Source organism: Anser cygnoides, chromosome 7 (assembly GCF_040182565.1).
Source record: "Anser cygnoides isolate HZ-2024a breed goose chromosome 7, Taihu_goose_T2T_genome, whole genome shotgun sequence".
NCBI lineage: Eukaryota > Metazoa > Chordata > Aves > Anseriformes > Anatidae > Anser > Anser cygnoides.
Genome location: NC_089879.1, coordinates 803746 through 820610, shown reverse-complemented (window position 1 = coordinate 820610; position 16865 = coordinate 803746). Strand labels below are relative to the sequence as shown.

The 16865-nt window shown below is 42.9% G+C and overlaps 1 protein-coding gene across 31 annotated transcripts in view; it reads left to right on the top strand.

Moving 5' to 3' along the window:
- Nucleotides 1-16865, top strand: part of JAKMIP3 (Janus kinase and microtubule interacting protein 3) — a 72058-nt gene that overhangs the window by 27058 nt on the left and 28135 nt on the right. For 30 of the 31 annotated variants that reach the window (XM_067001033.1, XM_067001037.1, XM_067001031.1 and 27 more), the window contains exons 3-4: nt 6650-6879; nt 10032-10529. In XM_067001033.1, coding sequence (XP_066857134.1) covers nt 6745-6879; nt 10032-10529 — 633 coding nt within the window. In that variant the 5' untranslated portion in view covers nt 6650-6744. Of the gene's footprint in view, nt 1-1414; nt 1773-6649; nt 6880-10031; nt 10530-16865 lie in introns of those variants that run through there. The other variant, XM_067001027.1, reaches the window with a different exon arrangement.

The following is a 16865-nucleotide window of genomic DNA, read 5'->3' as shown; positions in this document are numbered from 1 at the left end:
ATTTTGCATTTGCATATTGCATTTTCTTTCAATTACAATATTTTGAGGTGTGCCAGAGACTGAAAAAGGATTGTATAAAGCCTTTAGTTATAATAGTTTTTCAAAAGAGAAAAAGAATAGCGTTTTCACAAGCTCATATCATATATTTGAAATGTCCAGTATTTCTAAAAACAGTGTTTTGTTTAAGCTGTTTTGTTTAAAATATTGGTACTCTGGTAGCAATCTATTCATTTAATTCAAGTATGGTTTCAGAAACTGTTAACTAGAAAATGTATTTTCCAATTAGCCTTGATGTCTGAACTGCAAGTCAGGAGGCAAAAAGAATGATGAGCCCTGCTAAAGACACCTTATGATGCATAATTGATGCTATTTTCAATATCAAACATACCAGGAATCATATCCATATATCCATAATATATTCTCCCTGTATCAAAAATATGAAGACATTACTATAAAAATGTCTCTCAGATTCCCCTCTACAGAACTCATTGAAAAATAAAATAAAATTCAAGGGCGACATACCTCACGTATCAGAACTGTGTTTTTCTGCCCAGGACTGTGCAGGCAGTGTCCCACTGAGCTGGGCTGTTTGCTCGGGTTTGGCGTTAGCTTTTGGGGCTCACCACACGTTAGCTCGATGTCAGAGCGTGGTAGCTGAGAAAGCCAGAACTGGCTGATTTGCATTGCACGACAAACTCTCTGCTGAGTTCTGTGTAAGTACAATGATGTTGGCTTGGAAATATTTTTATGGATGTTTTTTTTCTCACAGCATTTGGGAGAAATATTCTTTTAAGACTGGCATTTGTCCACCAGTCCCCAGATGGCTCATGTGTGCACAGGCATGCACCAACAGACACCGCTGTTCGGCATTACAAGACCATGACTTTTTTCGAAATACAAATAACTACTTTCATACTTTACAACAATGGTGCTTGTTTCATTGCAGACACAGAAGCTCATGGTTGCCACTAGAAAGCTGCCTTACTCTGCCCAGTCTGATTTCCCATTATTATCCATCGGAAAAACAATTCAGCGTACGCCACAAGGACGAATGGTTCTAAACCGTGTAAATCCCGCTCTGATCTGTAGGACAATGAGCACTGGAGGGGTCCTCTGTGCGTCTCACCAGTTCTTGAAAATAAGACCACTGCCTTGGGGTTTTCTCCTCTGATGCATTATGCTGCTTACATCGACCTGACCCTGAGGGGTTGTGGCCAGGAGCCCCGAGCCGAGCCGATTCTGCAATCATTGCCTCCTCCTGCGGTCTGCCAGCCGCGTGACACCGGCAGCCACAGGAGCTTCTCCCAAGGGGGAGAACAGAGCTGGGATCCACGTTTCCTCCGTGGTTCGTGCCCGTCCTTGGCAGCATTTTTATCCTCTGTCACGTCCCAGTTAGGAGAAGATGTGCCACCCAAGGGCCGGGAGGCCGCAGCTCGCAGGGTCGTGCAGGGCAGATAGGTCCTGCTGCCTCCTCCACCCGCGGGCAGGGCTGCCTCCTCGCCCCAAATCAGAGCCTGGTGCTGCCTCCTCGCCCCAAATCAGAGCCTGGTGCTGCCTCCTCGCCCCAAATCAGAGCCTGGTGCTGCCTCCTCGCCCCAAATCAGAGCCTGGTGCTGCCTGAGAGAGCATGGGGCTGGGCAGGGCATGGGGCTGGGCAGAAAACAGAAGGCAAAGTGCCCGATGAAACCTCCCGAGGAAATGCAGAGCAGGAGAGGACAATGCCTCCCGAACTGGTCTGCTCCCTGGCAGTAAATTACAGGCTGCGTGGCGGAGTGAGTACGTGCTTGATGCCTGTATGTCTTTTGTTTATTCTTCCTGCGGCTCTCTTCAGCACAGAAAACCAGTGATAAATGAATGGTTTGGGTAACATGTTTATTGATGCTTTTGTTCTCTCTGACACAAAGCCTGTTGTAAATACTAATAACGATTTATTTTTTTTTTGCTGCTTTGCCTTCAAAATCAATGTTCTTGCAGGTGAGCAGTAACTCAGGTTATGTTTCTTGGTATTCCAGAGATAAATGAATCTTGTCAATAATAATATACATCATTCACACTGTGTTTTAATCTTTTTATGTTTAGAAGCTCAAGAGCCTGAGTGCTTCTTGTCTTTAAAACTGATGTCTTTGAAACCAGTGGAGTTTCACGAGTATAGACTGTCTAAAATCTTTGTATCACTCACTAATCATTCATTAATTTACATAGAATTAGACAAAATTGAATAATTAAAGTGAGCGTTTAGTAACACTGGAACTCCCAGTCCTCAGCCCTAGGCTGATTTCCCTTCCCTCCTCTCCCCCTTCTCCAGGAAGGACAAGGACTTGGGTTTGTAACCAAAGGGCTGGTTTGGTCCCTGCCTTGTGGGGAGGGAAGCGTGAGCCCCCGTGCCCCAGCAGGGCACCCAGCAGGGCAAGGAGCACTTCCTCCTCTGTCTTTCTCCGGTATCTGCCTTTTCCATTTCAGGAGGGATGTGCAGGGCATCCACCAGCAGGGTCTGAGGTCCGATACATCCAGGAGTAAAAGCAGTTGTAGCATCGCTGACGGGTACTGCCGCTCCTTGACCAGTGACTCCTTGCCTGCTGATTTCTAACAGCACATGGAGGTGCTACCGCAACCACCTCCTCCGCATGCTCCTTCCCACTTTGCTGTTTGTATGAGTACAGCTGCAACTAACGCAGCCCGTTTTGTCTTTGTGACAGGGGAAACGTGCTCTTTGTCTTGTGTGTCTTCCTCCGAGAAACCTTCCCCACAAGTTTTTGAGCTTGGAAGCGTGGTGTGCAGGGCAGCTTTCCCATTGTTCTGCAGCTCTCACTGCCAGTAGTACATTTTGCAGACAGATCATTACCAAGGCTGATCAAATTCCTATTATCCGGATCTCTTAATCCTTGGATGTTTTTCTTGGCTACATTCAAGTTTTATCATTATGTCCTTCTAAGGACAGCTTTAAAGACTTAATTAAAATAGTCCTCAGCTAATTTCTGTGTGGTTCTTTTTGAATCAAGCTTATTACTTTAAGTACTGGCAAGGGAGATGATTTTTCTCTAAGAAAATCTCATTAAAGCTTTAGCATTCCAGTTTGGAAGACATTCCTGATGCTGGACCCCTTGCCCGCGCTGAACTGATGGGAGTCTATCGGATCTGAAAGGTTGCTCTGTCTCCCTCCATTGTCACCTGGGATTTAGCGTGGGCATGTTTACATGAGCCACGGTGGAGGTGTCAGAGGAGAAATTCTCCTGGCCCTGCTTTCTGGGGAATGGATGCTGGATGTTAGTGGCCTGTTCTGGCAAAGCTTGGCTGAAGGTGGGCACCTGGGGCCTCTGACAGGCCTCCAGCTTACCAGGTCTGAGCTGCTTTTATGCTTTATCTTCAACGGTTTTGTAGACACACTCAAGGCAAATGTTGCAATACAAGCCTTTCTTCCTTGGAATATGCTATTTTATTTGTGTTTTTTTGTTTGTTTGTTTTGTTCTGGTTTTAGTAGAGAAAAATCATATTTAGGCAGATGCTTGGTACGAAATGTGTTGACTCATACAGGAAAACCTCGGTAATATTTTCAACAAAAATTAAAAGCTCAAACTCTGAAAGCAGGAGGACACATTAGTGCCACCAATCCTATCTCAGGCAGAGTTCCCATCAAGTGAGCCGTGCTTAGAAACCACCAGGCCCCTGCCTCTGCAAGGGCAGTTTCGGGACGGTGGGCTTCTCCGTGTGGTGCTCCCCAGAGGCTCTGAGGCAATGCCAGCCCGTGCTAGTGAAATAGCTGCTCTGCGTGCAGGGTGTCCGGCTGCTGGGGGCTGTTACTGCACAGTCTCCCAGAAAATCAGCTGCTGGGCTTGTGCTCCTCCCAGCATACCTCTCATTACTTTTTGCCTTTCAGCTTGCTTTCCTGGTTCAGTTCCTTACTTGTGTTTTCTGTAAACAAAGAAAAATTCCTGTAGCTTTTGCCTGTTGAAAATAACCATTCTGATTTAAATTATTCTGACAAATCGCTGTATCATTAAATTTATTATTTGTCTGACATTCACATATTAGCAATTAAAATCTTGTACTGTGCTGCTTCTCATTTCCTCAGGTTGTGAAATAACCAGACTCCACCTACTACATCTATCATTACAACATATTGTTTAAGAAAATCATTGTAATATGCACAAATGCTTCATTCATCGCAGGAGAATTCAGTGCCTGTGGCTATAGACTGCCCCATTTTTTTTCTATAAGAAGCCTCTTTTGTAGGGTAATTGCTAATGCATTGCATCTTCTTATACAAAGAAGCATGAATTTTAAACACTAAGAACATCTTTGCATTCTCCTTAGAGATTTTTCAGGCTACGTCTGTAAATTTTTATTTATTTTAATTTCTTTGGATGACCAAACACTTTTTTTTCTATAGAAACTTCAAGGCTACACAGGCAAGCACCACAGAAAGAAATAACCATGTTTCTCCAAGTCTCGTCTCCCCATCTCGCAGCAGCTTTGCACAGTTACTCCCAAAATTCAGCCACTTCCCCCATTAATTTCACTCCCATTAATTTTTTCACTGGTAACTTAAAAATAAAAAATTGACAGTTGAGTCAGCTTTGCCAGAGAAGCAGAGGCAACTGTTTCTTTGCATGTGTGTTGCTGTTTATCCTTTAAATGTGAACGAACTGGATTTTCACACCCATAGCCCATAATCTACAGACTGAAAAATTGCATGGTATAATTACAAAGTAGCTTGTGCTGCTGATTTTTTTTCCCATAGTGCTTTGACAAAGTATTTTTCTATAAGAAAAACTCCTGAAAGTATACAAAATACAAAAGAAACATTGAGGGAACGTCCGTATTTTAGGATGGCACTTCTGTTCCACTGCTCTGGTGCCAAACAAAGCCTCTAGGACATGGCATTTTTGTGCAGAATTTCTTGTCATCCTTAGGTTTCTATTAAATTAAATCTGTTCATACTACCAATAAGCAATGAATTAAATACTGACCAGAGGAAGAACTGACAGCAGCCTGTATGAATTGTTCAGCCCGTAGTGATCAAGTACAAAACGTTAATGGACTGCCAGTCTGCATCAACAGCTGTGAGGAATGAGTCAAATGAAGCAAGGACAAACTGTGATAATGTCAGTCAAGTTCACCTCTGTGCACGCAACTCACAGAACGTGGGAATTTCACTTGATTTGATTAATAGGCTAATTATTTATTTTTACATAGAACTCTCATAGAATTTTCTGAACCATAGGATGGATGCAGCAATAAAAATAGCATTAACATATATAAAAAAAAAATCACGTTCCTCCCTACCTTCACCTGCCTTCATCTCAGACTACAAATTTTTTGGAATGAGTTTGTGTTGTCTTATGCCACCTACACCTGGCAGTTATACTATACTTTTATTATGCTTATCAGTTCCAGGACATTCATTGTTGTTTATTCTTGTTTCAGTTAAATAATTCTGGAATGTAGTTTTAGAACTGTATTTGTTGTTATAGCAGGTGTTTTGTTGACAAATCTGAAGTTATCATTGCAGAAGTTTTGTATGTTGTGTAGTTTATGAGTGTGTTGGGATTAGTGGGTTGACACAGAGTGCAAACGATATTAATAGATAAATTCTATTAAGATGGATCCACTTTGTCCAGCTCTTCCCTGTTTAATAGAAGAATTTGATTCTCTCAGTTCTGTTTATTTAGATTTAGCACAAAGCCATTTAGTGTAAATAAAACTGCTACATTGTTGTCAGACTTAGGTAAACATATGTAGATAAAAGTTGTTGTTTTGATGATACACCACGCATGCTGGCATGGACAGCTTCTGTTGCCTTTATATAACCTGTGCTCACTTCTGTATCTTCTCACTATTTGTATTACTTTTATTACTTTTACTATGAATTTCTTAAATTTGTTTGGAGGAAAACAAACCTTTTTGTTCTGTAAGACTTTTTTTTTTTTTTTAAGATCATAAAATCTTTCTGCCTACACTGAAAGTGGTTTTCCCTGCTGTAGCTGCCTGCAAGCCATGAGGGTGCCGGGGGATGGAGCTAGGACGTCCCTCCAGAATGTCTGTAGCCACTGTTCTGTGTGAATTCAAGTGCAGATGAAGAGATGAAAAACGTTTATAGTTTATGATTTAAATCTTATGACCTGGACAGGTGTACGCCAAAATATTTTTGCAGCTGAGCTCTGTCCAGCCCTTGCTTCAGGTCAGGGAGAGCCACTTTAGCTGCCTGATGTGTACCTCATGCTTCCCAGGGTATCCAGCTGTCTGCTGCTCCTCCTTCCAGGTGCAGTGGTGGTTAGAGGAGTAAAAAACGTCTTTAAAACTCGTGTTTTTAATGTTTTTTGTTTGTTTTGGTTTGGTTTTTTGTACCTTTAAAGCACTGCTCAGGTGGTAATGAGCAGGATGCTGCCTGACTTGACCTCTCTTAATGTCGTGCGACAACGAAATGGTGAAGCAGCCTCCATCGGAAGTGTTTATTGACTACAAACCAGCTGATCTGTATGAGAGGCAGTTGTGGGGAAGCGGTGCGCTGCTGGCCATCGGCGTGTGTGAGCGCCCCAAACCGCTTCCGAGCGGGACACCTTGAAGTCCTGCGAAAGTCGCCGAAGCCCGGCTGTGCTCCTGGCGGTGACAGCAGCCTGTTCACGGCGCTCCTCTGCTTCCCTCCCTGCAGGCGAGTGAGAAGATGTAGCGGGGCGCGGCGAGGAGCAGCAGCCGCAGCGCCGGGACGGCGGGGCCTGCGCCAGCATCCCACCACGCCGCCTCACCATGTCGAGGAAGGGCGCCAGCAGCCGCGCCCGGGGAGAGAGGCCCGAGGCCTTGGCCGCCCTGCAGGCTGCCAATGAGGAGCTCAGGGCGAAGCTCACCGACATCCAGATCGAGCTCCAGCAGGAGAAGAGCAAGGTGTGTGTCTTCCTTTCCCTTCCCTCCCCCAGTGATTAAAACGAAGGCAGCCTGCTGTGTCTCCTTCCCACCACCCTTTGCCTGTTGCCCCACACATAGCCAGCTTGTACCTGACTTCGGAAATAAATACTTGGGGTGATGCACGTGAGCAACGGGGACTGGCCTTCTGTGTGAAATGATAGAGCCCCTTCACGTCGTGTTTTAAATTGTTCCCCTTGTATTTAAAGCAAAACGCTCCCCATCTCTAAACCCAAGGGCACAGGGTCACGGGTCCCGGGCAGCGGCGGTACGCACGCTTGCTCTTGTGATCGGGGAGGAAACAAGGTCCAAAAACCACGTAGCTACGTGCCAGCAGGAGACCTGGGAGAGTACAGAGCTGCTCGAAACAGGTGGCATGGCCACGGCGGTGGGCTGAAGCTGTGCACCCTTTCTGTTTCTCCTACTAGATTTTTTCTAGCGAGTACTTACCTGTGTACGAGAACGTGTACCATGAGGACTTTGAATACAACTTGGTGGTGCTCAGAAGTTCCCTTTGCTGGTTCTTCTCTTTTGCACTGAGGCTAATTTCGTTGGGAGGTTGTGCTCAAAGTGTTTCGGACTGCCAGCAGCCCCACCAGGACTCTGAGCTGCCTCTTCCACAACCCTCAGCACCTTTCTCCGCAAGGGCAGGGCAATGTTATTTGTTCTTCAATAATCCCTAATTAGTTTCCACTGATAAACTTTTGGTTTTTTGTTTTTGTTGCTCCAGAGCCCTAATAGAGAAATGCATTATTATGCCAGGGACAGAATTACATCCTGTATTTTTCCATTAACTTGCATCATAATTTGGCACTGTAGCCTATGATTCTAATTTTTAAGGAAGCTTCCAAAGGCGGTGTTTGTGCGTGTGTATATATACTTATACACATACACACACACGCATATTTTAATAGAATATCTATTAATAATTTTACTGTGAAGCAGAGTTTACGGCTTTAAGACTGAGGACCCTATTTTCCTTCCCTCAGCCTTCCCCAGTCCTTTTAGATACAAGGCTTCTCATCATAGCTTTTCTTGACTTCCTGGTTTTAAAGTGAAATATCGTTTTACCCTTCTGTGGTCAGATACATTTTGTTACTTGTAATGCATAATTTATTGCTGAAAAAGCATCTGATAAAATGCAGTTGTTTTGTGCTTCCCAGTAGCTCTCACAGAGCTTTTTATACCTTGCATGTGCACGTGCGTACAGCACAGTTCAGATCTGTGTACCTGAGCATGCCAAAATAATGGCACCTGGTTTCTTGCATATTCCTTAGGGGATGTGGTATGAGACCTGCAGATACCAGCTGAAAAATAGACTCAGACTTCCTCTATAAGGTGCTGGCTATTTCCTGAATGTGTATTATCTTAAACATTGTTCTGTTTATAGCGCCTGTTACAGACACGTTAGTCTGCTTTCTGAGCAGATACTTCATGTAGTGTTTGGATATTAATGGTTAGCTCACTTGGGTTTTGTGCTTCTTGCATAAATTTATGATACTTACGTGTTCACTAATGGATCTAGGTCACTAAATTGGTCAAATTAAAGTCTATGAAATTTCAAATGCTTATTATTTGTTTATAAAAATAGAATGTGATGCTAAAAATCATTACTGGTGCCTAGATTCATCCTCAATATCAGTAATTTCTAAAGTGGCAATGGTATGATTTTGTTTCTCTTTTTCTAAATATACAAGTATTTCCACTTATGCTGATTTCTAGTGAAAGAAATGTCTTTTCTACAGAGTTGTCAGGATTCTTTTTCCTCTTTTCACAAATTACTTTTTCTTTAGAAGAATTATCCCAGTTCTCTGTAATGTCACAGTTTTTTTCTTTACGCCTGCAGTGTTCGGTTCTGTGGAGTGCTCTCATATGGGAAACAGATTTAGGCATGTTCTTAGCAAGAAAATGTTCCTGTGTCATCATAGGAAAAAAAAAATACATCTTTACTAAAAATAATTGACCTGAACTTTTTTTTTCCCCCAATAAACACTTCAGTAAGTAATTATAATGTTGTGAATATCCACTTCTTAATCTTAGCATTTAAATATATGCACTGGCTGCTCTGATAAACATCCTAGGGCAGAAAAGATAGAGAGAATTGATGTGCACTCCTTGCCTCTGAACAAGCCTGCTCGAAGGAGATAGTCAGTTATGCAAACACTTTAAATGCTACTGCAAATACATGCTGGGAGTATTTTCTAGTGCAATGCCTGCCACTGTGCCACATCCACTTCAATAAAAAGCTGAGGTGGATTGTATTTTCCCCTGACACATGTGGTTCTCATTTGTACCCCAGGACAGCACCGATGACAGCCTGCCAACTTTGCCAGCTCTTCTGATGTGCATGCACAAATGTAACCTCACAGGTATATTCACTACTGCATTGGTCAGAGTTGAAGAAAATAAACTTTAAATTGGTGCCTCATTGAAGTGCAATGGTTCATAGCCACATCCACTCCGAGGACCAGATTGTATTTTAAGGGTTTTAGTCATCGTCACCCTTGGTTTTGTTTATGTGGAGCTACACTGGCTGTGTTAATTACGAGGTAAACACTTACTGGTGCTTCTGGGTCATCTGTGAGAGAGGATGGAGTCCCCCTGGCTGCGCTGCTAGGTGTGTTACTCAAGATCCCCACAGGTACCTGCCAAACCATACGGTGGCCACCATGACCACATGCTGAAAGTGTTTTCCACAGATTGCAAAAACCTTGTCCCTGTGGAAATGTTGTTGCACGAGGTTCTGTAATGTGTATTTTGTTCACATGAAATGCTCCAAGAGAGGAAATTTCTCCTTTTTAAGTTTGCAGCATGAAGACAGAAGGAGTGGTGAAGTTTGTCAAAGTGGCTGTGAGCAGAGCTTGGTGATCCTATTTTTACCTGGAACCTCTTTAAAAAATGGATGATTAATATGTAATAAAGCATCTAACGATAAAGCATGAACAAAATGTCAAATTTGTGCTTCTGCTTGTGGTAATAAGAATTCATCGGGCAGGCCTTTCTCTCTAAGGCACAGTCATACAACAATGAATTCTGACATAATAAAGTGATCCATGCCATTTTTAGATTATCTCATAATTTGTGGCAATAATTTTGTTGATAAAAACACTGCTCTTTTTTGACTTTGCATGTAGGTCAGCAAGTTGGAAAGAGAGAAAAATCAGGAAGTTAAGCAGATCAAAGAACACGAACAGCATAAAAGTACAGTGGTGGTAACAGAGCTCAAAGTCAAACTTCATGAAGAGAAAATGAAGGAGCTCCAAGCTGTTCGAGAAGCACTTCTGAGGCAGCATGAAGCTGAACTACTTAGAGTAATAAAAATTAAAGATAATGAAATCCAGAGACTACAGGCCCTTCTCAATGCTGTACGTGATGGGGCTCCTGACAAGGTGAAAACCGTGCTGCTTTCAGAGGCAAAGGAGGAGGCCAAGAAGGGGTTTGAAGTTGAGAAAATAAAAATGCAGCAAGAAATTTCAGAACTTAAGGGGGCTAAGAAACAAGTGGAAGAGGCTTTAACTATGGTCATCCAAGCTGACAAAATTAAAGCAGCAGAGATAAGGAGTGTGTATCACCTGCATCAAGAGGAAATCAGCAGAATTAAGAGGGAGTGTGAGAGAGAAATTCGCAGACTGGTATGTGTTGCTATCTGTATCTCTGTTTTTAATAACACTAATGTTATTGATAGCAGAAAAATGAACATTAATGCTGGACTGCATTAAATGCATGAGGATAGGCAACCAAATTTTTGCAGCTTGCTTCAAATGAGTTTTCTATCTGCTAATAGTGATGTCAGAATGTGTTTTTTTTAAACCTGCTAGGATATTTTGTATGGAACTTTTTATGTCTGTCAGTGCCTATTAATATTGCTCATCTTCCAGATATGAAGAACAGGCCTTTAGTTACCAGCTGCATTAGGGTAATTCTACAAAATACATACGTTTCTTGGTCTACAACAGGGCCTGTTAGCCCCTTTCCCCTCCATTTCCCCACCATTTCTTCCTCACCGAATTCACTTTCATCCCTCCCTTTCCCTGCCTTTGCTAATTCCTGTAAACATCCCATAATAAGCTTTACGCAATTCCAAAATGCTATTGCCTCTGCATCCTATAGTCTAGAGTCCTATAACCTGGTGACGATGACTCCCGTCACTCTGCGAGGTGTTCAGGTAGTTTCTTTCTCTCTGTGTCCCCCCTGGGTGGCTTTCCCCCAGGACAAGTGAAGCGGTGATGCTCCTCCTTTGGTGGTTACTGGGGCTCCTTCCCTTCACTGCTCATCCGATCCCTGCTGGGTCGCCATGTATGCTGATCACCTAGTCAAACCGTTTGAGTCTCAGGTGCAACAGTTTGAATCTCAAGGGCTACACACCTGTGGCTTCAGAGTATACCTCCAATGGGCTTTGAAACTAGTTGGGGATGTTAAGATGGATCGTGTTCCTTGAAAAACAGGAGAACTCCCTGCAGGAAGGAAGAGGGAAGTCTTTGCATGAAAACCTGGCATGCCACCACCGCGTTCTGGCTTTTAGAACAATTTCTCCCTCACTGGCAGCTTGGGTGCTTGCCTTGAAATTCACTCAGTCTTTTGAGTGCAGCACAGCTGATTTGCAGGACTGTCTCTCTTAACTGTTGCTGTCATTCCCAAGAACAGGGGAACAAATGTAACACCCATACTCCTGTGAGGTGTATTTTGGGTCTTGTTTCAGTATTTATTTGATGCTATCATCTTTTTGGTATGCCATGCTTTTTTATGGTATGCAGTGGCTCAGGATAAACTCATTAATGTCCCTTCAAAGTCATTCTCATTTGACTATTGTACAAATCCTAAAAAAGCCAAACCAAACCAACCAACCACCATCAACAACAAAAAAAACCGTAAGTGAAAGCATGGCACTGTAGCCATGCTTCAGTGAACATCCTGCAAAACCTCCCCACCGCAGGGCTGGTGCTGCACCAGCTGTGTCCTGCCAGACCAAAGTGTCTGGTCTGGCCGACAGACCGTGTGCTGCTCCCCTAGCCAGTTCAGCATTGCATACCCTTTGTTTATTCCCTTGGACTCTCAGACTTCAGGTTGTTATTTTTGCCCTCATAGAGTATTTTATTTTTATGAATAGGATATTAAGATAATTTATAACCAACTGATCTATCGATACTGGAGAAATATCCTGCAGTGTAAGTACTTTCTTCTGTAAACATACACTACTAGATACATTGATTTAATACATCAGAATGAAAGGGTGGCTAATGTTCATCCTAAATAAACTTAAAGCATTACATGAAAATCCATTCTAATGGCCTCTAATGTAGAAGCCATAAAATAAGTATGTTCTTAGTTATAAAGAATAGAGTGGTTTGAAGTTATGTTTTCTAAATTGCCTTTGAAAATCAAAGTTTTTTTATTCCTGCTTGAAAGAATGAGGTTATCTAACTGTACTAATTAAGTTACACAATGCCATCATTTTAACCAAGCCCTGAGTGCTTCCTGAATGACTTTAAGTACTCTCGGTTCCATTGACGTGACCATAATTGATTTCAATGGGAGCTGTTGGCTCCTGGCACCTTGCGGGGAGGGCCCTGATGTTTCGAGGGGAAGACTGGTGTCACGTCCTATGATAAAAGCTCTCTTCTCTATGAAAATGAGGCAATTAACGAAGCAATTAAGCTAATACCGAAACCAGTTCATTTTTCCTCTGTTAAGATAGAGGCCATCAGCAGAGCCCGTTCACTAAGTCTGGTCGGGGCTGCCGTGACATGCAGAGAAATGCAGAAGAGCCCGGTGTGAGCCACTCTGCGCAGCAGAGCGGCGCCGCGGGTCCCAGCGCGGTGCCCCCGAGGTAGCCTGGCACCCCAGGTCCCACGCTGTGAGCGCCCAGCCCGCGGCGCGCCCCAGGGCGTCCCGCCGTGCGCGGCCAGGCAGGCGTTGCTCTGCGCGTAGCAGGTGCGGGGCGAGAGGCTGTGGACTTAGCAGTCGACGCCACATCTGCCGCCGGTACTTACCAACAACATTAGTGTTGTACCTTTAAACTAGCCGTGTTCATTAAACTGCCCCTTACCTGCCACGGCTCTGTGCAGGTGGAGAGCCGTGCCCCGGTGCGAGCAGCTCGCCTCAGCCCCGCCGCGGAGCCAGATGGATTTCTGCCCGCTCGTATCTGGCCCAGTGCTCGTGCATATTGCATTGCCCCTGGCCCACGACTGGGGATTGCACGCTCATGTAGAGGCTGTGGCAGACATCCAGTTCCGAATTGTTAATAGTTTCACGTTAGGGCTGTAAAAGCTCCGTGATTCACGTACAATGCATTATTTAGTCATTTAACAAAGAGGGGAAGTGACCTTCGAGCAAATTGCTATTTCACTTCTTGAAAAATACCGCTTTTTTGTTTCATCAAAATGGAGAAAGTTAAAGTATATTCGTTCATGTTTAGGTCTGCAGTGATACTAACCCTTTAACACAAAATAATCTTCTGAAGTTATTTGTGTCTGGTAGGTACCATTTTTCATTTTCAAGTTTTTTCATTTCCATATTTACTTTCAAAGTACATCTGACCTATCTTAGGTGCAGAATGGAAAATACTTCCACACGTAGTTAGACAAAGTCTTTTGAAAAGGTAAGCTTGCATTATTCCATTATCTTCCTTTTAAATTAAAACTGTTTTTTTCCATTGTACAGACAAATACATTTGTTAGTGTCTCACTTTAGAAAAATGTGGAAAAATATTAGACGATCTTTAAAGTAATGTGTTAGGAAGATACAGTGTATAGCAAAAAGGAAATGCACAACTGTACAAATTTACTTCCAGCAAAATGGAGTTTATGTTGTTCTTCAACATCTTCTTAACTTCAGGCTGAATTGTTTGCCCATCTTTTGTGGGATTTTTGCCAAGGGAATGCAGGATATATATGCTCAGGCTTTCAAAATACCTGGTTTTACTGTGAACTTTTCCGTTTTTATGACTTAGTAAGTCATCAAAGCTACAGCAGAGCAAAACTACGACAGTGAATTAAGTTAAATTGTTGGATCAAACCAAACCCAGCACTAGTGAATGACCCAAAGCTAGTGAGCCCTGTCCTTGCTACGTTCCTAAGGGGAATCCTTGCATTCTTGCCCTCTCCAGAAGAGGCTGGTCTTGGGGAAGGCACGGCTGCGCTGCAGCCAAACCCGCTGTGCCTGCGTTGCGTGCTGTTCTCCAGCTCCAGCAGGAAAACTAAACCCAAAGTACTCCTGTGGTCAAAACGATGCTTTCAAATGCAACTGTAAGCTGGGTCTTCGCTTCTGCTTACGGTCTCATGCCAGGACATGCCACTCCGACACACGCGGCAAATAGGCTGTTAATTAGCGATACAGTAATTGCAGGTGGCAATTTCGTAGTTTTGTACCACCAGCACTGGGAGGCCTGCAGACCGTAATGGCTACCAATGTGTAATATTTTTTTTTGGAAACAGATCCCACTCAATATTTACCAAACAAACATTCTAGCTTTTTCTTCTAGATACTTTTCAGGTGGCAGGGATGACTATTACTCGTTGGTGCTGACAGCTTCAGACCAATCCCATACAGCAACGCTGAGCAACCGTCAGTCCTGCGAACGTTGCAGGAAAGGAAATGATGCGTTCTGCAAAAGCGTGTGCTCAAATTGTTCTGCCCTTGTGTTTTCTATTTGCACACACAGCTTGTGCCGTTTGTGTCTGTGAAGTCTGGGTGTGAATATCTAGAGAAGTACAACTAACCCAGTTAAGCTATTCCTGTCTCAGAAGCTTAAGAAACGTTAATGTAAAAGATGAAAGTCACATTGCAGATGGTAACAAGTAGGTATGGCAACAACCTCCTTTCTACAGAATTTCTAATTTTAGTAAACTTTTTTCAGTTTTTAATTTGTGTGTTTCAAAACAGCTTAAAATGCTGCGTGAATGTATTTAATTACATTTGTATGGTCTACCTCTAATAACGACCTGCCCCGTACCAGTGTACTCACGTCCAGGGAACACAACCCTTCAGTCGTGAGAATGCCGTGGAATTAATTGGCCTCAAGTTTTGCTTAGTGGAGATGAAAATTCAATGTGGTAAAGAATATTTAAATTTTACATAAACATAAATTGGTCAGAAGTGAGAAGTGTTGAACATCAACGCTGCAGTCTCCTTTCCTCCTGCTTCTTTTTCAGGGAGACTAAAAAATGAGGAAGATTGAAAAAATGAGATTTGTTACAGGCTGGAAAGCATTTATTTTCAATTGAAGATAAAACTTAGTCGATAACGACTACTAAAATGTTTAATAACCTAATATAAAGCCATTGTACATTGAGACCTCTGTGCTTCTTTATGGTAAGCCAGCACCAGGGACAAATTGGAGAGCAATCTTTCAGTACCGTTCTGAACTGGCATGTCTGCAGGCACTTCCCTGAGATTGCTCTGCTAGGCAGTGGTAAATTAGTGAGGATGTGACAGTTAAAGGACCGTTCCTCAAGAAAGGTGTGTGTCTTTTTAAATATTAATTTTATTGGTGATTGACAGTCTTTTTCTTCTCCTTTTTGTTCCCTTATATGGAAAAAAATCACTATATTTGGTATTATAAAGGCATCTCAACAGTCGTCCTACACTGAAAGCTAGACAAATTATTCAAAGGGATTAACTCTTCCTTGCAAATCATTTGTAGTTAGAACCTCATTTACACCAGTGCATTTCTTATTCCAACCTAGCCCAGACTACTGAAGGGTAGTGTTGTTTATTAAAAATTATACAACATTGTTGTGGGAAACTATTTGTCTGTAATTTAACTTGGCTCACCAGCTGGAATGATTTAGGGAATCAGCATGCAGTTGAAACCTCTAAGTGGGTTAGTGGGTGAACATGGGTGAGGTTTTCAAAAGCACGCGATGGAGTAATTTTAGCAGATCGCTCTGTTAGCACCTAGCTATCAGTTAAATATATGTGATGTACCATACATGTACAAATTTCTCCTGTGGGTGACAGGAGTAATTTCTCCTTCTATCTTTATGCAGTTATTTCTCCCATTCAATGTACCTTGTTCTTCAAATTTGGTATTACATTTAATTCTGTTACATTTTTGTTATAAATTGTTTGAACATAATTGTTATTATTCATTGAACAAATTTACTCTTAGTGATTTTTTAATATATTTTAATATAAATCCAGAAATATCTAACAATTTAAGTAGCTTCACTTGTACCACTCTCAATTTTGTGTACTGCTGTTCACACCTAACACTATAAAAAGGAAGCCAGTCTTCAGAAATAAAAGCCTTTAGTCGCCTAGTGAAGGAAAACTTTTTATTATTTATACCCTGAGTGGGAGCATCAAATTCTGATTTCACCTGCAGCACTTAACCTTTCTGCACTGCACAGTGCAACGCTTTGGCTCTTTCAGCATTGTTCTAGAGATTTCAGGGGAATTATGGCGATTTGCAGGATGCTGGATCCAGCCCCAGCTCATCGTAGTAATTGTGATCGGGAGAAGCTGGGGGCATTGCTGCTGCAGTGCTTGGGTCAGAGACACTGTTCCCACGCGTGCCTGCCCGGGGGAGCAGGCAGGAGCCACTGCGGTGGTAGGGCAGTGGTGGAAATGTCACCGTTCCCAGGCAGCAAAGGCCTGTACGTGTACTGCAGCACGGTATTGTCAGGAAATGGGCATGTTGCATTTCCTGGGCATGTTATAAAAATGCCGTTTGGTTCAGTATAGCTGGAATTCGGGCAGTCTGCAAACAGAATCCTTCTTTGGCCAGTATTGTAGCTGAACCATGTCGCCAAACAAAGTTTTTGTTGATGGATATTGCATGTGCCCTTGTTCAACTGCACACAGATGAAATATATTGTCTCCTCTTGTATTTGACAGCTTGGCAAGGTTACTGGAGTCGTGGTGATGCACTACTGACAGTGAATGCCTTTTTACCAGGGTCAGTTCTGGAAGATGTTACAAGAGAGGTTCCCTGGGTGAGAGCCTGGTGGATAGCCCTGCACAGCTGA